This window comes from Nycticebus coucang, chromosome 10 (assembly GCF_027406575.1).
Source record: "Nycticebus coucang isolate mNycCou1 chromosome 10, mNycCou1.pri, whole genome shotgun sequence".
In the NCBI taxonomy this organism is placed as follows: Eukaryota; Metazoa; Chordata; class Mammalia; order Primates; family Lorisidae; genus Nycticebus; species Nycticebus coucang.
In genome coordinates, this window is record NC_069789.1 from 107,340,569 (window position 1) to 107,363,603 (window position 23,035).

At 41.4% G+C, this 23,035-nt stretch overlaps 1 protein-coding gene and 1 pseudogene across 1 annotated transcript; one reads left to right on the forward strand and one right to left on the reverse strand.

Annotated features, from left to right (window-relative positions):
• Positions 1 to 205: 205 nt before the first annotated feature.
• Positions 206 to 10,332, reverse strand: LOC128596500 (vomeronasal type-1 receptor 1). The gene is given in 5 exon segments (XM_053606106.1): positions 206 to 286; positions 3,083 to 4,030; positions 4,032 to 4,073; positions 4,075 to 4,131; positions 10,324 to 10,332. Coding segments are annotated over 5 exon segments (1,137 nt in total).
• Positions 10,333 to 17,097: 6,765 nt separating this feature from the next.
• On the forward strand, positions 17,098 to 19,819 carry LOC128597344 (ATP-dependent RNA helicase DDX50-like; annotated as a pseudogene).
• Positions 19,820 to 23,035: the final 3,216 nt, after the last annotated feature.

Sequence of the window (23,035 nt, forward strand, 5' to 3'; positions counted from 1 at the left end):
TGTATAAGTCTGAAGTACAAAAGGGGGAATGCACATATAAAAATACTCTGTGCTGGTCTTGTTCGTCAAGACCCCCAGGAACTTGTCTCAGAATTGCTATGACTTTGGGGAGAGGCTCTAGTTGAACTCGGGTAAACTGAGGGATGTAGGGAGGGGCGACCTTTCCTTCCTGACTGGTGAGTAAAGGAGTTACAGAGCCAAGTGTCTATTCTTTGGGTGAATTCTTGTGCCCTTCCTGGTCACATTCAGTAACACCCATGGGATAGGGCGCAAGTGCTGTAGGTGGCTGCAAATGAGGGAGGACAAGATCATCACCTGAGTTCGATTATGGAAGAACAGCTTTCCCCGCTGTGAATCCTCCCTTTGAGCATAATCTGATACCTCCTTTGTAAATTTTTATTTTGATATAGAGACATACAAGATTATACGTATGGTATCTCATCCCATTTTTCCTCTCCCTTACACAACAGGTCTAACTGCAAAATAATGTTATAATTTACAGACCCTTTCTTGGACCACTTTCCCATTGATCCTAAGGAATACTGGGTCAATGCAGTATTCCAAAAGAAAATAATTTTCTTCTTTTTCATTGACTTGTATCTAAACGTCCCCCAATTCCAAAGAATGCAACCTAGAGGACTGTAGTGATGAATGCTGTCAACACTCCCTATTTTGTATGGAGGCTCAGTTGGAAGGGCTGGAGGGAGATCCTGCACCAGGGAGGTGTTTTGGGTCTGTGGTGTGGTGGCATGGTGCTCACAGAGATTCCTTCCCGGAGATGCACCAGTAGAAGGAATATCCCCTCTTACATATCTTACAGAGTTCAAAACACTGGCCAGTGGTTGGTTGCTCAAAGCACGGGGTGCCATGGCCCCTGATATGCATCTCCTGGATGAGCTGTTGACATTCCCTTTTCCCATGACACTTCACATCACAGGTAATGAAAGTGCAACACATCCACTGGGCTCCCAGTCACCTAGAAATACCCCAAGGGGTAAGAAGGGTGTTCTTATCTTTGGAGTCAGAGGACCCTCATTTGAATAAATTGTTACAGGCTGGGTGCAGTGGCTCACACTTGTAATCCTAGCACTCTGGGAGGCCCAGGTGGGTGGATTGCCTGAGCTCACAAGTTCGAGAACAAGCCTGAGCCAGAGTGAGACCCCGTCTCTAAAAATAGCTGGGCATTGTTGGGGGTACCTGTAGTCCCAGCTACTTGGGAGGCTGAGGCAAGTGAATCTCTTGAGCCCAGGAGTTTAAGGTTGCTGTGAGCTATGACACCACAGCACTCTACCTAGGGTGACAAAGTAAAACTGTCTCAAAAAAAAAGAAAAAAATTATTACCTTGTAATCCTAACACTCTGGGAGGCTAAGACAGGCAGATCACTTGAGCTCATGAGTTTAAGACCAGCCTGAGCAAGAGAGAGATCCCCTTCTCTAAAAACTAGCTGAGCATATGGCAGGGTCCTGTAGTCTCAGCTACTTGGAAGGCTGAGGCAAGAAGATTGCTTGAACCCAAGAGTTTGAGGTTGCTGTGAGCTATGAGGCCACAGCACTCTACTGAGGGCAACAAAGTGAGACTCTGTCTCCAAAAAAAGTAATAGTGATAAAATAAAAATAAATACTAAGATTTTCTTTTTTTAGAGTCTCACTTTGTCACTTTCAGTAGAGTGCTGTGGCATCACAGCTCACAGGAACCTCCAGCTCTTAGGCTTAGGCGATTGATTCTCTTGCCTCAGCCTCCCGAGTAGCTGGGACTATAGGTGCCCACCACAACACCTGGCTATTTTTGTTGCAGCTTGGCCAGGGCCAGGTTTGAACCCACCACCCTTGGTATATGGGACCGGCCCCCTACTCACTGAGCCACAGGTGCTGCCCACTTAATAAGTTTCTTGTTGCAAACATCAAAGCTTAACCTGCACTTACATCAAATACTGTTTCATAGGTAAAAGACACAAACGTGCAGACAAACACAAACCAGGACTAAACCAAACCGAGTACCCCACTGGTTAGAACTTTTTAGTATTGTCCTTATTCCTTGGGACTAACTCAATTCTGATCTGGGATGTTAACCTTCCTACTCAGGATCCTTCTAGTGTGGAGCTGGAACCCACAATCTTAGGCAAGGGTGGGATTCTAATCCAGAATCCTTATGATAAGAACAAGGAGTGTAAAGAGCTCTTCCTATTAGTGTAGCGCTCACCCTAAAGATGTGGGATCAGGAAGCAGTTTCTTCCCTCACAAAAGCAGGTGGAGTTAAAGAGCCTTATGAAGCAGGGTACCATAGCTGAGCCTCCACACAGTCAGTGTGAGTGGTGCCACTTAGGGTCTGTGACTGGGCTCTGCACATACCTGTGAGCCACAGTGAGGCGGGCCGGGTTCTTCACATTGTGTTAGCTAAAATTACCACTGAGATGCCAGCTCACAGCCTGTCCACACACAGAAGCCAATGCTATTGGCACTGCCTTTCAAGGAAAGAAAAGTCTTCATCGCAAGGTTAATTAGCTAGGATGCAAAAACAAACACTCAAAGCTGTGTCTCCAAACGGGGGTGTTGAGACAGGTTTTCTATGAAGAAAGTTACAATGAGGGAGCCAGTAAGATGCAATGAGGCATGATCCAATTGGTCTATGCAGAGAGCTGATGTTGGGCTTTTGGTTCTTATGTTCCTAGTGCAGGAAAACGAGGCGCAGCTTGTTTCTTAATTTGGTAAAGATTGCTAGATCCTAGTTCTTGGTTGTGTATGCAGATGGCTTTTCCCATTCTGGCTGGCTCTGGGTTAACTAGTTAGGCATACCTGTGTCACCTGCACATTTTGGCAACTTGACTTGCGACTTGGGGATCATAGTAACTGAAAAACAACTCATCATATTTTACTGACAAAATCGAACCAATTTAAACTGGCTCTAAGATTACACCAGTTATAGATAAGGTATTTATTTTGAGCCCTAATTTAAAATCCCTTTGAATGGGCACATTGCTGCCCTCTTCTTTCCTGACATCACATATTAGCAGCTCTTAATAGTTCCTAAAGACCAGCGAATGTGGAAATGCATCACTGACTTCCATGAAGGGAATATACTCACTGTTACAATCAGAGCAGAAGAAAGAGTTCTCCTTGTCCTACAGGCAAAGCAGAACTGAAAGATACACTTGTCACTGAAGATGAGTATGAAGGTGCTGAAAGTTGGAAAACACGAGGCCACAAACACAGTGTCGCTCACCATCCACTGACCTGGGTTTGCAACTAGAGTCATCCAAACTGTCAGAATAGCATAAACTGAATAGAAAGTGAAAAAGGAGCTTACAAGGGTCAAGATGGTGCATGTGGCTCTGGCCTCATGGGAAGATTATGAGGAGAGTTTGTTACTATGAATGTGTCGGACTCGTTGCCTATGTCTGTGCAAGACAAAGATCACAGAGCTGCTGGCCCAAACCATAAAGCCCAAACTCATAAAGTCAGGGGAAAATTGTATGAGTGCATATAATGTGGCAAAATGTTCTGGCATTTTCCAGGAAGACTCTCCATAAGTGTCTTTCACACTAAAGTTTCTGCTATTCAATGGGCCATTCACTACGATAGCAATGTATGCATTTATAAAGAGATGCAGGAACCAGCAGAGAAAACAGCAGAAGCCAATGAACTTGAGGGATCTAATCTTGAGCTCCATCCACCTATACATACTGGGGTTGTGCTTAATGGCTTGGAATCCATTAAGGAGACAGATGGTGCTAAAGGAAACTCATGTGGCCACTCTGTAAATATAAAAAATAACTTTAAATCCAGTATTACCCAGGAAATATTTCAGTCCAAAAGCTGTCATTGTCTGAAGTATCCCTTTAAAGAAAAGGACCATGGAATTGGCCAGTGTCAGTTGGTTGAGAATCAAGTCTGTGGGTCTCAACTGGTGTCTGGAGAGCAAAGTGAAGTTGTAAAAATATAGGAGAAAGGAATTTCCCAGAATACCAAGTACAGTTTGAGTGAAGAAGATAGTTTGGGTTTTCAGTATTCCAGAAGACATTCCATAAATATCTGGAAACCATAATTTGATTTTGATTAAAGTCAGAGGAATCAGTAAGGGAAAAAAAAGAGAAACAAATGTCTCACTATCACTGGAGACAAGAGTTTTCGGTGCTTATCCAAACATCATTTTCTCACTTTAAATAGGAATTAAAGTTTTTTTTTTTTTTTTGTAGAGACAGAGTCTCACTTTATGGCCCTCAGTAGAGTGCCGTGGACTCATACAGCTCACAGCAACCGCCAACTCCTGGGCTTAAGCGATTCACTTGCCTCAGCCTCCCGAGTAGCTGGGACTACAGGCGCCCGCCACAATGCCTAGCCATTTTTTGGTTGCAGTTTGGCCAGGGCCGGGTTTGAACCCGCCACCCTCAGTATATGGGGCCAGCACCTTACCGACTGAGCCACAGGTGCTGCCCTAAAGTTTTGTTTTATTTGTGCAAAGGCAATTCACAAATCCAACCTATGTGTCCATATGCAAGGAAGCAGGTGAATTGGTGAGGCACAACTGAACAACATATCTTCACGACTGTAGAAAAGAGTGACAGATCTTGTGCATAAATATCATAATTCCACAATTATGCTAGTTTGAAAATATGAATGTATTCTGACCTGAGTAATGTATGAGAGAACAGGGGCAATAAAGCAAAATAAGAGAACTGAGAAATCAGTTCAACTAGAAATCATCTCGAAGATGACTCACATGATTTTTATTTTTATTTTGTAGAGACAGAGTCTCATTTTATCACCCTTGGTAGAGTGCTGTGGCATCACACAGCTCACAGCAACCTCCAGCTCCTGGGCTTAGGCGATTCTCTTGTCTCAGCCTCCCAAATAGTTGGGATTAAAAGTGCCCGCCACAATGCCTAGCTATTTTCTTGTTTCAGTTTGGCCGGGACTGGGTTCGAATCCACCACCCTTGGTATATGGGACCAGCACCCTACCCACTGAGCCACAGGCACCACCCCTGACCTTTTTTTTTTTTTTTTGAGACAGAATCTCACTTTGTCACCCTGGGTAGAGTTCCTTGGCATTATCATAGGTCACAGCAATCTTAAATTCCTGGGTTGAAGCAATCCTCCTGCCTCAGCCTCCTGAGTAGCTGGGACTGCAGGCACCCACAATGCCAGGGTCATTTTTTATTTGTAGTAGAGATGGGGGTCTCCGCCTTGCTCGGGCTGGTCTTGAACTCCCGAGCTCAAGGGATCCTTCTGCCGCAGCATCCCAGAGTGCTGGGATTATGGGCATGAGCTACCAGGCCCACTGAATCAGATGAATTTAAATATGTAATACATTTGTCAGGACAGTAGCCTGTGGCTCAGTCGGTAGGGCGCCAATGTCATATACCGAGGGTGGTGGGTTCAAACCCGGCCCCGGCCAAACTGCAACCAAAAAAATAGCCGGGCGTTGTGGCGGGCGCCTGTAGTCCCAGCTACTTGGGAGGCTGAAGTAAGAACATTGCCTAAACCCAGGAGTTGGAGGTTGCTGTGAACTGTATGACGCCACGGCACTCTACCAAGGGTGATAAAGTGAGGCTCTGTTTCTACAAAAAAAAAAAAAAGAAAGAAAGAAAGACATTTGTGAAAGTGTTTGTGGCAATCTAAAGCATTAGTCTGTAAATCTTGATGCTGCTGCATTATTGATAAGTCTAGCTCTAAAATTTATCATTCACCAGTGAAAATGACTCTTAATTTTCCCTGAAGGTAGAAGTTCTGTGGAGACACAGAAAAGATGTAAGTTAGGTGTCTCCTGACACCAGAGATGAAAGGTACTAATGCCTGACACATGGTGTTTACCCAGTGATTTTTTTTCTTTGAAAAACAACTGTTGTAAAATAATGGATGAGGTGAAACCACGCTGTAGTTACAAGATGGAACATAGATAGATGATAGACAGGCACAGAGATAGAATATTTGATTATAAATCTGATTATATGACAATCCAGAGGCCCAGCTTTGTCTGTTGGAGAGTACATGGAGCATCCTATTAGTGTTATAATGCAAGTATAAAGAGATATTTTAAGATCGCACTACAATCTAGCATGACAATTGTATTTTTTTTTTTTTTGAGACAGAGTCTCACTGTGTCACCCTTGGTAGAGTGCTGTGGTGTCAAAGCTCACAGCAACCTCAAACTCTTGGGCTTAAGCGATTCTCTTGCCTCAGCCTCCCAAGTAGCTGGAACTACAGGCGCCCGCCACAACACCCAGCTATCTTTTTTGTTGCAGTTGTCGTGGTTTAGCTGGCCTGGGTCAGGTTCGAACCCACCAGCCTTGGTGTATGTGGCTGGCGTTGTAACTACTATGCTACAGGTGTCGAAACAACAATTCTATTTTAAGACTCTGATTTGTTCATAACCCTCAAAGTGATTTGCTGTATTTATTGTTATAGATTTTCATTTCTATAAATGAGACATAGTTTGCACTGATGATACCAATTTTGAGACATTTATCAAAGTCTGTCTGTAACACCAGATGCCCCTGCTCAAAACAGAATGACAGAATGATAGCAGGCAGCAGAGATAAGCACACAGGTATGAAGTGTCTACTCACTGGGGAGAATCTACTTTCATTATCTATGACTCCCTACAGGCCTGTATCCTGAAGATGTTAGCATGGAATTCGTGTTGCACATTGTGTCAATAAAAATTTTTAGAGAATTTAAGTTTCAGAGAAATTAAGAAGTTTCAGAGAAAATAAAACTGGGTGAGAGAGGGGAGGTGTCAGGCAGTGGTGCAGTACAATGACAGTGAAGGTGTTGTAGCTGAAGATCACAAACAGGATACAGGATTTTTTTTTTTTTTTTTGTAGAGACAGAGTCTCACTTTATTGCCCTTGGTAGAGTGCTTTGGTGTCACAGCTCACAGCAACCTCCAACTCCTGGGCTTAGGTGATTCTCTTGCCTCAGCCTCCTGAGTAGCTGGGACTACAGGTGCCCGCCACAACGCCTGGCTATTTTTTGTTGCCATTTGGCCAGGGCTGGGTTCGAACCCACCACCCTCAGTATATGGGGCTGGTGCTCTAACCTCTGAGCCACAGGCGCCGCCCACAAACAGGATTTTGATGGAATGTGTTGTTTCAATCTATTAATCATCTATTTTTACTTTTACGTCTATCTATCTATGTCATCTACTAGTTTAAAACAAATCCTACCCGAAAAGGCTGATGAAAAAATATATTGCTTTTGTAGTGGATGGGGTGGCTCACACTTATAATCCCAGCACTCTGGGTGGTGGATGCAGGTGGATTGCTTGAACTCAGGAGTTCAATACCAGCCTGAGCAATAGTGAGACCCCATCTCTACTAAAAATAAAAAAATTAGCCAGGCATTGCTTGTGGTGGGCACCTATAGTTGAGCTACTTGGGAGGCTCCAGCAAGAGGACCACGTGAGCCCAGGAGTTTAAGGTGAGCTATGACACCATGGTTGTCTACCCAGGGTGATAGAGTATGACTCTGTCTCAAAAAAAAAACAAAAAAAAAAAAACAAGAAGGAGGAAAGAGAGAGAGAAAGAAAGAAAGAAAAGATTATTTCTGAATTCCTCAGTGAAATCTTCCTAATCTGAGTCTCATATGAAAATAAAAGCTACTTACCAAATTTGGATGTGTTTAGTGGACAGTGTATGCCAGGCCAGCATGTGTGCCCATGTGTACAGGGGCATCCTGAGATAAAGGTTGGTGATCCCATGATCTCATCTCTCCCTGGGCATGATTATCATTTCACCTGTAATTCAGTGACAGTCTCTGCCTGGGGAGTTGACATTATCTCTGAGAATATTTATGAATGATGCAAGTTCCTGACAGCTATTAAAAGTGTGTAATAATGTATCCAACAGGAGTCGTAGAAAGAAATGGGAAATCAACTTTTGACATAAACAGACAAAATTCCAATGGAGGATGAGTACAGAACATAGACCCAACAACTGATAATGAAAACTAAGCACACATCTAGCCAGAATGTTTATGAATTTAAAGTTTGTCAGCAAAACATACCTTTCCATTTCTGAGAGCACTAAGGGTAATGAAATTCCAGAAGGATAAAATATGTCAGCAGAGTGAGAAAGCATAGGCAGAGTGGTACAAAGGAGCATTAACACGGAGTTGTCACATTTGTTATTTCAGGAAATATTTATTTGATACTATCTGTCTCGTAAGCTTGTTTCAAGGTATATGGTCAACACATAGGAAAGAAAGTTGACCACATAGAAATTACTCTGTATGTGATGGAAACAGACAAAGAGATTCATCTCCATGAGTCCCACAGCACAGTGTATGACAAGAGGATGGAGCTGGATAGGCTGAAATAGTAAATTAGATATCCATGGTTGCATTCATAGTGACAATGATGATCGAAGAGAAATTTGAAATTGATGAGGAAGGATACCTTTTGTGCCTGTTTTCCAAAAGTTACATATTCTTTGTGTATTTTATTTTATGTTTTTAATTTTAGATTAATAGGAGAGTACCAATGCTTAGGTTACAATGTTTGCATTTGTTAGGTGGAGTCCCTCTTATAGGTATGTCCCACCCCCATGAGGTGTGCCATGTACCCTTACATCATGCCATTAGGTGGTAGCACACCAATGCTCTCTCCTTCCTCTGTTTTTCTCTCTCCCTCCTCCCCCCATCTCCAACTTAAATTGAATTGAGTTTTTTCTTGTGTGGGCATGTTTTAGTTCATCTACTGGCTTCATATTAGTATTGAATATATTGGAGACTTATCCATTCTTCTGATAGTTTACTAAGAAGAAAGTGTTTTAACTCCATCCAGGATTATATAAAAGATGTAAGGTCTCTGTCTTTTTTTTTTGAGACAGAGCCTCAAGCTGTCTCCCTGGGTAGAGTGACGTGGCATCACAGCTCACAGCAACCTCCAACTCCTGGGCTTAAGCAATTCTCTTGCCTCAGCCTCCCAAGTAGCTGGGACTACAGGCACTTACCACAACACCCAGCTATTTTTTGGTTGCAGCCATCATTGTTGTTTGGCGGGCCAGGGTTGGATTTGAACCTCAGGTGTATGTGGCTGGTGCCTTAGCCACTTGAGCCACAGGCACCGAGCCAGGTTTCTATCTTTTTATGGTTGAATAGTATTTCATGGTACACATATACCACAGTTTATTATTCCATTCCTGGGTTGATGGGCATAAAAATTACATATTCTTTCTCTTGTCCTTTTGCACTATAAGGAACTCTTGTGTTGATTGTATAATTTTGTAAATAGCAGCCATTCTGCTTTTCCTCCTCATGTCATGGGATTACTTTATAATCTAAACACAATGATCAATATCAGGAAGTTTTATATGGATATGGTCACTCTGTACATTTAACAGACCATATTCAACTGTTTCCTATTCCTGAGAACATACAATATAGCTTTTTCTCCTAAATATCATGAGGTACATTTATTTCTCATGTATCTTGGAAGGTGAAATAGTTTCTATCTCTTCTTTAACAATATTTTTCTTGCTGTTTGAGGATGAGTACAGAACACAGGTTTGAGACCAGCCTGAGCCAGAGAAAGACCTTGTCCCTAAAATTAGCCAGGCGTTGTAGTCCCAGCTACTTGGGAGGCGGAGGCAAGAGAATCGCTTGAGCCCAAGAATTTGATGTTGCATATTTATGAAGCCACTGCACTCTACCAAGGGCAACAAAGCAAGACTCTGTCTCAAAAATAAATAAATAATAAAATAATAAAATGAAATAACAGTCACTTACTGTATAAAATTCCCTGCAATGATATCTGCTGTGGTTTCTCCATGATCACATGAGCGGTGTGTATATTTTATCAAGGGTGTCACAGGAGTGGTGCTGTGCTCTTCTCAGTGCATCAAATCAGGTGAAACACTGTGTTCGTTGCACAACATCAGTGACATTTACTATTTTTAAATTGTTTTTTAAAAAGTTTTAATTGTGATGGATACATAACAAAACATATTTTTGGGGTATGTGTAAACATTTTATACAAGCAAAGAATGTGTGATGATCAAGTTCCATCCCTGAGATATGCATTGTCTTGGTTGTTCATTGTTTCTATGTTCTGGTACCATTCAAGTCCTCTCCTCTCATTATTTTGAGATATACAAATTTTTTTTTTTTGCAGTTTTTGGTCAGGGCCGGGTTTGAACCCACCACCTCTGGTATATGGGGCCGGTGCCCTACTCCTTTGAGCCACAGGGGCCATCCTAATATACAAAATATTGTTGCTGTGTAAAGTCATTCTACTCTGCTATATAGTGTCAGAAGTTATTTCATCTATCAACCTATAAGTTTGTAACCACAATCAACATCTCTACATACACCCTTTCCTCCCCACCTCCACCATCCCGTCTCTGATATTATTGTTCTAGTCTCTAGGTTCATGACATCAAGTTCTTTAGCTTCCACACATAGGTGAGAATATGTGATATTTGTCTTTCTGTGCCTGGCTTATTTCCCTTAACACAATTACTTTTAGTTCTATCCATGTAAGGACCAAATGAAGGGAATTGGTGAGGACTATTTAAAATGTTTCAGGGCTCAGTATAAATACTTTTACATGGGTAAAGTTGGGTATGAAATTTTCAAACTTTCTGATGACTGCATACACAAAAGCAAAAAATGATAACCATAATATGAATGTCATGAGATAATTCTTTTTTTTGAGACAGAGCCTCAAGCTGTCACCCTGGGTAGAGTGCTGTGGCACCACAGCTCAGAGCAACCTCCAACTCTTGGGCTCAAGCGATTCTCTCTGTTAAACTGGTCTTCAAAGTTGCATTACAAATGAAAAAAATTATAAGACCACTCAATATTGATTTCTTACTATATTAATATTAATTTATTACTATTATTATTATTATTAGAGACAGTGTCTCACTCTGTTGCCTTGGGTAGAGTGCAATGGCGTCGTAGCAACCTCAGACTCGGGCTCAAGAGATCCCCTTGCCTCAGCCTCTCAAGTAGCTGGGGCTATAGCCACCTGCTACAATGCTAGTTTTTTTTCTGTTCTTAGTAGAGAGGGGGTCTCGTTCTTGCTCAGCTTGGTCTCAAACTCCTGAGTTCAAGCAATCCACCGCCTCAGCCTCCCAGAGTGTTAGGATTACAGGCGCGAGCCACCATGGCCAGCTCATATTAATATTTAATGTATATTTCTATATATACTTGCAATTATGACATGAAGATGAAAACATGGTCTTAATAGTAAGTACATGCCAAATATGTATTTTTTCATAGAAAAAAAAACAGAGGAAATAGAAGTAAATATGGGAGCTGTGGAATGCAGAAACATTTAAACCTTCATTTTGAGTAGAAAAATAAATAGACACTACTGACATTTCAAGACACAGTTTATGATTAGAGAGCTTATATAAATAAGTAAAAATAACTTGCATAAGTACCTGGGATAACAGAAGATAAAAGATCAAATGAGGATTTTTTTTTATTTGAGATAGAGTCTCATTTAGTCATCCTTGGTAGAGTGCTATGGTGTCATAGCTTACAGCAACCTCAAACTCTTGGGCTTAAGAGATTCTCTTGCCTTGGCTTCCCAACTAGCTGGGACTACAGGCTCCCACCACAATGCCCAGCTACGTTTTTGTTGCAGTTGTCATTGTTGTTTACCAGGCATGGGTCTGGGTTCAAACCCATCAGCCCTGATGTATGTGGCTGGCGCCCTCACCACTGAGCTATGGGCGCCAAGCCTCAAATGAAGATTTTTTTTTTTTTTTTGAGACAGACTCTCACTATGGCACCCTCAGTAAAGTGCTATGGCGTCAGAGCTCACAGCAACCTCAAATTCTTGGGCTCAGTGATTCTCTTGCCTTAGCCTCCCAAGTAGCTGGGACTACAGGCACCCGGCAAAACACCCGGCTATTTTTTTCTTGCCATTGTTGTTTAGCTGGCCCGGCCCAGTTCAAACCTGCCAGCCTCAGTGCATGTGGCTAGTGCCCTACCCACTGAGCTAACGGTGCTGCCCTTAAATGAAGATTTTTTTCTTTTTTTCAAAATGAGATTTTTTTTTTTTTTTTTTGTAGAGACAGAGTCTCACTTTATGGCCCTCAGTAGAGTGCCGTGGCCTCACACAGCTCACAGCAACCTCCAACTCCTGGGCTTAAGCGATTCTCTTGCCTCAGCCTCCCAAGTAGCTGGGACTACAGGCGCCCGCCACAACGCCTGGCTATTTTTTGGTTGCAGTTTGGCAGGGGCCGGGTTTGAACCACGTCACCCTCGGTATATGGGGCCCGCACCTCACCAACTGAGCCACAGGTGCCGCCCTATGTTCAATTTTCTAAAGACTATACTTCTAAAAACAACTTTGGTGATCTGGTAGTTAAAGTACTTTCAAAATTTTCATTTACAGATAAAATTAGCAGACAAAAATATTTCGAAAATAACTAACATACTGGTATGCTGGCCATTTAGTAATTAACAATATATTTTCTTTGAATACTAATATTAACTACTTTTACTTTATAATAATACAGATTTAAGCCTTATTGATTTAAATACATGCTTCTTTTAGTCAAATATTTTATGATTAATTTTCATATTGAACATTAACATTTTCATTCATCTATTTCATTTACCTCTAATTTGTATTAAAAACAAGTTGGGGTTTCTGATTTCAGTTGATAGTTCTGATTTCAGTGATCACCCAAAATTCACATCAGATTCCTTTTTAGCTTTATGTCCTCTACCTCTTTGCACAACCAACACTTGAGATTTCCCTACGTTTCATAAAGCTTCATGTCTCTCTTACAAGAGGACTTTCCAGATGATTTGCTAAGTGCAAGAAGCCCCTGAATTAAACTATCCTCAAAAATATATTTTTTAGGTTTGGTGCCTATAGCTCAGCGGCTAGGGCGTCAGCCACATACACTGGAGCTGGCGGGTTCGAACCCAGCCTGGGCCTGCCAAACAACAATGATGACTACAACCAATAATTAGCCGGGAGTTGTGGCAGGTGGCCTGTAGTCCCAGCTACTTAGGAGGCTGAGGCAAGAGAATCACTTAAGCCCTGGAGTTTGAGGTTGCTGTGATCTGTGACGCCATAGCACTCTACCTAGGGCGACATAGTGAGACTCTGTCTCAAAAAAAAAAAAAAATTGTTTTTAACCTTCCATGATTCTTCAGAGTGCAAAATAAGAGATTTGTCTAAATCTCTACACCCAAAGATTTTTCTCCATTAACCTATTTTGGAATTCTCTGAAAAAAACTAAGGAAGTTAGTATTCACAATATCCTATTTTAGCTCTGTTATAAGACCCACCTGGACAAGGACATGTACATGCTGCCACTGCAAATCACTCCCACTTACCAGTGCCTAAATGTCAGCAAATGTTTAAATGCATCAATGAATTTCATGAAGGAAACATGCTTATGGCTTAGCAACAAGATTAGGAGAAAGTGTTCTCCTTGTCCTGCAGGCAAAGCAGAACTGAGAGACACATGTGTCATTGAAGATGAGCACAAAGGGGCTGACAGCTGGAAAACATGAAGCCAAAAGCACAGTGTTGAGCACCATCCACTGACCTGGGTTTGCAACTATCAGAATAAATTAACTGAAAAAGAAGCTCACAAGGATCAAGATGGTGTGTGTGGCTCTTGCCTTACAGGAAATTTTTGAGGAGAGTTTATTATAATGAATGTGTTGGACTCTCTGCCTATGTCTGAGCAGGACAAAGATCATGGAGCCCCTGGTCCAAATCATGAAGCCCAAACTCAAAGTCAGAGAAAAATATACGACTTGGGTGGTGCCTGTGGCTCAAGGAGTAGGGCGCCGGCCCCATATGCTGGAGGTGGCGGGTTCAAACCCAGCCCCAGCCAGAAACTGCCGCCCCCCCCCAAAAAAGAAAAATATATGACTGTATATAACATGACAAAATGTTCTGGCATTTTCCAGGAACAGTCTCCATAAGTGGTTTTCACACCAAGTTTTCTGCTATGCAGTAGACCATTCAATACTAAAAGAACACTTGTATTTATCAAGAGATGCAGGATCCAGCAGAGAAAACAGCAGAACCCAATGAACTTGAGGGATCTTATCTTGAGCTCCATCCACCTATACATACTGGGGTTGAGCTTAATGGCTTGGAATCCACTGAGGAGACAGATAGTACTAAAGGAAACCCCTGTGACCACTCAGTAAGTATAAAAAATAACTTTACATCCAGTATTACCCAGGAAATATTTCAACCCAAATGTTGCCACCGTCTGTGGCATGCCTTTGGCTAAGGATAGTTGGTTGAAAATCAGGTTTGTGGGTTTCAACTTGTATCTGGTGAACAAAGTAAAGCTGTAAAAACAAAGGAGAAAGGAATTCCCCAGTATCCCAAATCCAGTTTGAGTGAGAAAGGTAATCGCATTTTCCAATTTTTCAGAACTCACTCTATCAATATGTAGAGGATGTAAATGAAAAGTGATGCCAGATAAATCAGTAGAAAAGGAAACACCAAGAAATGTCTTATCATGACCAAACATAATAGTTTTCAATTTTCATTCCAACCATATTTTCTCACTTTATATAGAAACTAATGGAAGTTTTTTCTTATTTGTACAAAGGCAATTTACAGAAACCTGCATGGGAATCTGCCTGTGCGTCCATCTGCAGGGAACTGGGTGAATGAATGAAGGCGCAACTGTACAATGGCCCCCACAGCTGTGTGTATTAAAGATAGAGATCTCCTGTTCAAATCCTGTAAATTTTACAATGATGCTAATTTTGAAGATGTGAATTTGTTCCAATGTGATCAACATATCAGTATGCACATGGAGCATGAAGAATTTTGTTTGTTTGTGCGTAATATTGTTTACAAGAACTAGCTGAATACAGAAAACTGCACCCGGTTGGACCAAGTTGAAAGAACATGCAGGTATACCAAATACACATCTGAGACTGGAGGATTGCTTTGAGGTCAAAATTCCAGACCAACCTTAGCAAAATCAAGAACCGTTCTTTACAAAACATAGAAAAATTAGCCAGGTGTGGTAGCGAGGCCTGTCATCCCAGCTACTCAGGAGGCTGAGGCAAGAGGATTTTTTGAGCCCAGGAGTTTGACTTTTTGAGCCCAGGAGTTTGACAGCTAGGCTGATGCCATGTCTTAAACATATATTAAATAAGCAAATAAATAAAATATATAAAAGGAGCTACATAAGTTATATGCTAATACTATGCCATTGATTTTATTTATTTTATTACTTTTTTTTTGAGACAGAGCCTCAAGTTGTTACCCTAGGTAGAGTGCTGCTGCATCACAGCTCACAGCAACCTCCAACTCCTGGGCTCAAGTGACTCTCCTGCCTCTGCCTCCCAAGTAGCTGGGACTACAGGCACTGACCACAACGCCCGGCTATTTTTTTTTTGGTTGTAGTTGTCATTATTGTTTGGCAGGCCAGGTCTGGATTGGAACCCGCCAGCTCTGGTGTATATGGCTGGCGCCCTAGCCACTGAGCTACAAGCGCTGAGCCACTATGCCATTTTATATAAGGGACTTGCACATCTCAGATTGATTTGAATATCCACAAAATCCTGGAGCCAGGAAGCCATGAATGCCAAGGGACTATGGCAGATAAAGAGGAAATAGATATTAATAGATATTTGATCATAGATATAATTATTTAATATTATCTGGATAACTCCAGAGCTGCTGCCTTAGCCCTTTGTGGGGTAGAGATTATCAGAATAGTGTGAGAATAGGACTATAAAGGTTTTTTAAAATCCTGCTATATTTCAGCATAACACTTTTATGTTTAGACTATTAAAGGCCCTAATTTTATTTTTAGAGACAGTCTCACTTTGTTGCCCTCAGTAGAGTGCTGTAGCATCACAGTTCACAGAAACCTCCAGCTTTTGGACTTAGGCGATTCTTTTGCCTCAGCCTCCCAAATAGCTGGGACCACAGGTGCCAGCTACAACGCCTGGCTATTTTTTTGTTGCAGTTTGGCCGGGGCTGGGTTTGAACCCGCCACCCTCAGTATATGGAGCCGGTGCCCTACACACCGAGGCAGAGGCGCTGCCCTAAAGGCCCTAATTTCTCCACACTTCATAATCTTGTTTGCCATATGCATCTTTTTTTTTAATTTATTTAATTATTTTTTTTCAAATACAAAATATTCTTTTTTTTTTTTTTTATTGTTGGGGGTTCATTGAGGGTACAATAAGCCAGGTTACACTGATTGCAATTGTTAGGTAAAGTCCCTCTTGCAATCATGTTGCCATATGCATCTTTACAAAAAATTTTCATTTCTGTAAATGAGAGATAAAGGAACCGCTCACTTGTCTGACAGAGATGTTAATTAACAGTCTTTGATGATAGAAATTCATAGACATACTATTAAAAGCTGCATGTAACACCACATGCCCTTTCCAGAACAAAACAACAACATGCCCACACGCAGCAGAGATTATCGCACACATACTAAGTGTTTTCTCAGTGGTGGTGAGGAAGGAGAAATAAATCTTACACTTCTTGGTTGTCCTGAGAATGCAGCAGAACAGCTGCAGAGGAACTCAGCCTCCAAAGATAAGAAATAAATTTAAGAGAATACTAAACAGCAATAACTTAAAAAAAATAATATCATTTTAGTTTCTTAAGAAATATAACTATTAACTTTTTATGATTTGTTTGCATGTTAGCTAAAAAAATTTCCCATGACCTAATACCTGTAACTGTAACTGTAACCAAGCACATATATGTCTTGTTAGAATAGTATAAATGAGTTTTGTGAAAACAACTCGTGGAGGCTCAGTGCTTTAAGGCTTATAGCCTCTTGAGTCTCCACCGACTAACGAAGTTCCTTCCTCTGTACTCTTGGTGTGAGAGTGCCTTGGTTTCAATTCGCCTTCCTGCAACAGTGGAGCTCATATTTATCTTATGACTCCTCTACCTGCCAAGGACCACTATGTTTAGTAAGGGGCACTTAATGTCTGTATACTTCAAAACATCATGTTATACATGACAAAAACACGTACATACAATTGTATCTGTCTGTTTAAAAATAAATTAGATGTTGTCCTGGAAGTGACGCAAGGCCGCCCCGCCCCTGCTTCTTTTCACAGTCGTTGCCGGTAGGTGCCTGGAGGGAGGCGGAGGTGGCGGCGGTGGCCAGGAATGCCTGGGAAACTCCTCTGAGGGGACATTATGGAGCAGGAAGCACCTTAGGAGGAGTCCCGAGAGCCAGAGGAAGGAGAGGCAAAAGAGCTTTTTGGATATCGGAATTTCAGATAAGGGATTATGGACCTGTACTTCCCTTATAGGGTTGTTATGAAGATTTAAACAAGATAAAATGAAAACACGTTACACAATGCTGAGTGATATTAGGAAGTCAAGGCACCATTATGACTCAGATGAGAAATCAGAAACAAGAGAAAATGGTGTTGTGAATGACTTGGATGCTCCTAAACCCCAAAAAGCTAAAATGAAAGAGAAGCTTAAAAATGGAGACGCTGAAGGATTTAATAGACCTACAGATGGATTCTCTAAATCTCGTAAGTCAAGATGAAAAGATATACCAAATGGAGATATAGATGAATATGAAAAAAAATCAAAACGAGTATCATCCGTAGATAGTTCTACTCATAAATCAAGTGACAATAAACTGGAGGAGACAATAACACGTGAACAGAAAGAAGGAACCTTCTCAAATTTTCCTATTTCTGAAGAAAGTATAAAGCTTCTGAAAGGTCGAGGGGTAACATATCTCTTTCCTATTCAGGTTAAGACCTTTGGTCCTGTATATGAAGGAAAAAGATTTAATAGCTCAAGCACAGACAGGAACAGGAAAGACATTCTCTTTTTACCATCCCCTTGATTGAAAGACTCCAAAGAAATCAAGAAACAATTTTAAAAAGCCACTCACCAAAGGTACTTGTTTTGGCTCCAACAAGGGAACTGGGAACTGGCAAACCAAGTAGCCAAAAACTTCAAAGATAGAACTAGGAAGCTCAGTGTGGCATGTTTTCATCGTGAAACGTCATGTCAAAGCCAAATTAATCATATTTGAAATGGTATTGACATCTTGGTTGGGACCCCTGGTGTATCAAAGACCATTTGCAGAGTGGACAATTGGATCTTTAAACTGAGCCATGTTGTGCTTGACAGTGTGGATCAGATGTTAGACTTAAATTTTGCTGAGCAAGGTGAAGATATTATTCATGAATCCTAAACTGATTTGGAAGACAATCCTTAGACTTTACATTTTTCTGCAACTTGCCCACAGTGGGTATACAAATTTGCAAAAAAGTACATGAAATCCAGATATGAACAGGTTGACCTTGTTGGAAAAATGACTCAAAAGGCTGCAACTGCTGTGGAACATTTGGCCATCCGGTGTCATTGGCCTCAGAGGCCAGCAGTTATTGGAGATGCCCTTCAAGTCTACAGTAGGTCTGAAGGGAGGGCTATTATTTTCTGTGAGACCAAGAAGAATGTAACTGAAATGGCCATGAATCCACATATAAAACAGAATGCCCAGTGTTTAAGACACTGCGCAATCACAAAGAGAAATTATGCTGAAAGGCTTCAGAGAAGGTAGGTTTTGTTTTTTTTTTGGCTGGGGCTGGGTTTGAACCCGCCACCTCCAGCATATGGGACCGGCGCCCTACCCGCTGAGCCACAGGCGCCGCCCGAAGGTAGGTTTTTTTTTTTGTTCGTTTTTGTTTTTGTTTTGAGACAGAGCCTCAAGCTGTCACCCTGGGTAGAGTGCCGTGGCATCATAGCTAACAGCACCCTCCAACTCTTGGGCTTAAGCAATTCTCTTGCCTCAGCCTCCCAAGTAGCTGGAACTATAGGTGTCTGCCACAACGCCTGCTATTTTTTGGTTGTAGTTGTTTTTGTTGTTTGGCAGGCCTGGGCTGGATTCGAACCCACCAGCTCTGGTGTATGTGGCTGGCACCTTAGCTGCTTGAGTTACAGGAGCCAAACCCCAAGAAGGTAGTTTTAAAATTTTGGTGGCAACCAATGTGGCTGCCCATGGTTTGGACATTCCTGAGGTTGACCTGGTGATTCAAAGTTCTCCTCCTCAGGATGTTGAGTCCTATATCACCACTCTGGATGTGCAGGTAGAGATGGCTGGACACAGATTTGTATATGTTTTTATCAACTAAGAGAAAGGGGTCAAATAAGATATGTGGAACAAAAACAAGAATTACTTTTAAATGTGTAGGTGTTCCTTCTACAATGGATTTAGTTAAATCTAAAAGCATGGATGCCATCAGGTGTCTGCCTTCAGTTTCTTATGCTGCTGTTGATTTTTTCCAACCATCAACTCCGAGACTGATAGAAGGGGGCAGTGGATGCATTGGCTGCATGCAGCATTAGCCCACATTTCTGGTGCATCAAACTTTGAACCATGATCTTTAGTCACCTCTGATAAGGGGTTTGTGATTATGACTTTGGAAAGCCTAGAGGAAATACAGGATGTCAGCTGTGCTTGGCAAGAACTTAACAGAAAGCTGAGTAGTAATGCTGTGTTCCAGATTACCAGAATGTGCCTTCTAAAAGGAAATATGGGTGTTTGCTTAGATGTTCCCACGGCCTAATCAGAAGGGTTACAGGCAGAGTGGCATGATTCAGACTGGATACTCTCAGTGCCAGCCAAACTGCCTGAAATTGAAGAATATTATGATGGAAACACATCTTCTAATTCCAGACAGAGGAGTGGCTGGTCAGGTGGCTGGTCGGGCAGGTCAGGTCAGTCAGGTGGTCGATCTGGTGGGGGTCTGATATGCAGAGTCGACAGAGGAGTCACTCAAGAAGCCGACAAGATGGTAGAAGACAAAGTGGGAATAGAAATCCATCAAGAAGCAGGGGCCACAAATGGAGGTTTGATTGAGTATTGGATAGTTAATCTACCAGTGTGAGCTTGCCTATTTCTGCCTAATCATGTACATTAACTGCCAAAAATTAAGTCATCATAGTTGAGGTATGTGTATGCTATTTGCAAAGAAGTTGCTCGTATTTTTTTAAAAGTATTTCACAAGAATGGTTGTAAACAAATCTACTTATACAGTTAGGCCTTTGAATAAAAAAAAAAACCTCCTTTTATTGTCAAAAAAAAATAAATTAGATGTTTCAGAGAGAATTTAATTGGAGGAAGAGGAGAAAGATGCCAGACAGGTACAGCACATAGACAACAGCAGTGATGTGGCTGTGGAACACTCCAGAAGCCCCTTCATCATTAATATGTGTTTGTTTGCATCTATTTGAGAATCTGTCTGCTTATCTACCTATCTGGCTAGCTATCACCTAATTATTGTTTTAATTGTTTTCAATAACAACCTCAGATGTCCGATTTTTTAAAAAAGGTTACTTCTGAATTTCTTGAGATAACTTTTTTTCTAAATATTGGATATCTATTTGAAGAGAAAAGCTACTTACCAAATGTAGACTTGCTTAGTGGACAGTGGATACCAGGACATCATTTGTGCCTGTGTGTCAGGATCATCTCAGTCTGAGATAAAAGTTTGGGATTCTGTGATCTCATCTCGGTGGGAGGCAGTTATCTTTTCACCAGTAATTGCAGTAACAGTGTCTGCATGGGGAGTTGAGATTACCTCTGAGAATAGGTCTGGGTGGTGTCAGCTTCTGACAGCTATTAAAAGTGAGTAGTAAAGACAAACAGGAGTGGCAGAAAGAGGTAAGAAAACCAACTTCTGAAATAAACAAAATCCCGATGGAAGATAAGCACAGAACACAGAGATCTATTACAATAAGTGAGAGAGGAAAACTAAGTACATGTCTACCTAAAATTTTTAATGAATTTAAATAATTTATCTCCAAAATTTGATTCCTTTCTATTCCTGTGAGCACAAAGGATAGCCAAAATTGAAGGAGGAGACAGTCAATAGAGTAGCAAAGAGTTTTCAGGATGGTGCAAAAGAACATTAAATCTGTGTTCTTGTATTTGTTGGGTATTTCAACAATTTTTTTTGTATGCCTTACATGTTTCAGGCATGTTTCAAAGTATATGGGACAGATGTATCAGTGTACAAAACATAAAAGGTAATTTGTCTTCATGAAACTTACATTGTAGTTGATGGAAACAGCCAATGAGCAACTCATCTGTTTTGTAATTAGCAGATTCTGCATGTGATGAGGTAGGGAAGCCATGATGGATTGGGTGCAATAGGAAATTGGATCTTCAAGTATGGATTCACAGTGAAGGTGATATTTGAAGAAATATTTTAAACTGCTGAGGAAGTGCATTTTTATTTCTTACTTTCTAACACTGCATATTCATTATCTTGCCTTCTTGCAATTAGTAGGGCTTCCAGTATATATTGAATAAGAATGCAAAGTCAGCCACCCTCTTTTTGTCATAACTTCATGAGAATATTTTAATAAGGGACTGTGAGACGTACTATTTGCTATAGATTTTCTTTTTTTTTTTTTTTTTGAGACAGAGTCTCAAACTGTCACCTTGGGTAGAGTGCTGTAGCATCACAGCTCACAGCAACCTCAAACTCTTGGATTTAAGCGATTCTCTTGCCTCAGCCTCCCAAGTAGCTAGGACTATGAGCACCTACCACAATGTTCGGCTATTTTTTTTTGTTGTTGTTGTTGTTGCAGTTGACATTGTTGTTTTAGCTGGCCTGGGCCAGGTTCCAATCCACCAGCCTCGGTGTATGAGGCTGGTGCCCTACCCACTGAGCTATGGGCACCGCCCTGCTATAGATTTTTGAAGTTGTTATTTGTAAGCTTAATAAAGATCCAGTGTAGCCTCATTTTCACAAATCTGTATTTATCCATCTATCATCTATCAATTTTTGAATACATGAAGCATGAGTGTGGAACACTGTACCCATCAACTAATGAATACTTTAGCATGTTTTTTTTAAGCAGGCCCAGGCTGGGTTTGAACCCATAGCATGTATTTCTTTTCTTTCTTTTTTTTAGAGACAGAGTCTCACTTTATTGTCCTCAGTAGAGTGCTGTGACATCACAGCTCACAGCAACCTCCAACTCCTGGGCTTATGCAATTCTCTTGCCTCAGTCTCCTGAGTAGCTGGGACTACAGGCGTCTGCCATAACACCCAGTTATTTTTTTGTTGCAGTTTGGCCATGGCTGGGTTCGAACCCAACCCCCTCAGTATAAGGGGCCAGCACCCTAACCACTGACCCACAGGCGCCACCCACCGTAGCATGTATTTCTTAAATAAATGGATATTATCCTAACATAAGAGCACAGTGCTCAAAAGCTATAAGTTTAGGTGGCACCTGTGGCTCAGGGAGAAGGGTGCCAGCCCCATATGCTGAGAGTGGCGGGTTCAAACCCAGCCTCGGCCAAACTGCAACAAAAAAATAGCCGGGCGTGGTGGCGGGTGCCTGTAGTCCCAGCTGCTCGGGAGGCTGAGGCAAGAGAATCACGTAAGCACAAGAGTTAGAGGTTGCTGTGAGCCGTGTGATGTCATGGCACTCTACCCGAGGGCAGTACAGTAAGACTTTGTCTCTACAAAAAAAAAAAAGCTACCCTGTTTTCTCGAAAATAAGACATCCTCCGAAAATAAGACCTACTTACAGGAAAGATAAGACGTCCCCTGAAAATAAGACCTAGCACATCTTTGGGAGCACACCTTAAAATAAGACACTGTCTTATTTTCGGGAAAACAGGGTAGAAGTTTAATATTGACACAATGGTATTGTGTAATTCACAGACTATATTCAAATTTCATCAATTATCTCATTAACATGGATTATAGCACTTTTTCAGTCCAGTGCTAAATACACTGAAGTGCATTTACTTCTCAAGTGACTTTAGTCTCTAATGCTATGAAATTGTTTCTCACCTTTTTAGACTGCCTCTTTCTTGCTTATTTTTTAGTTGCAGTCTGCTTATTCTGTAAAATTCCCTCAGATGGTGTGTAGTGAGGCGCCCTTGTGATTGGAAAGTTTATGTATATATTTGGCAGAAATGATGCCGTGTCCCTCTCCATGGATCAGGAAGCACTCTATGTCTGCGTGCACACTTTTGGTTTTGTCAACTTCGGTTGCTTTGATGCAGTGACAACTCTCAGGTCTCCCTACAAAAAAGTTGCCATTTTTCCTGTTT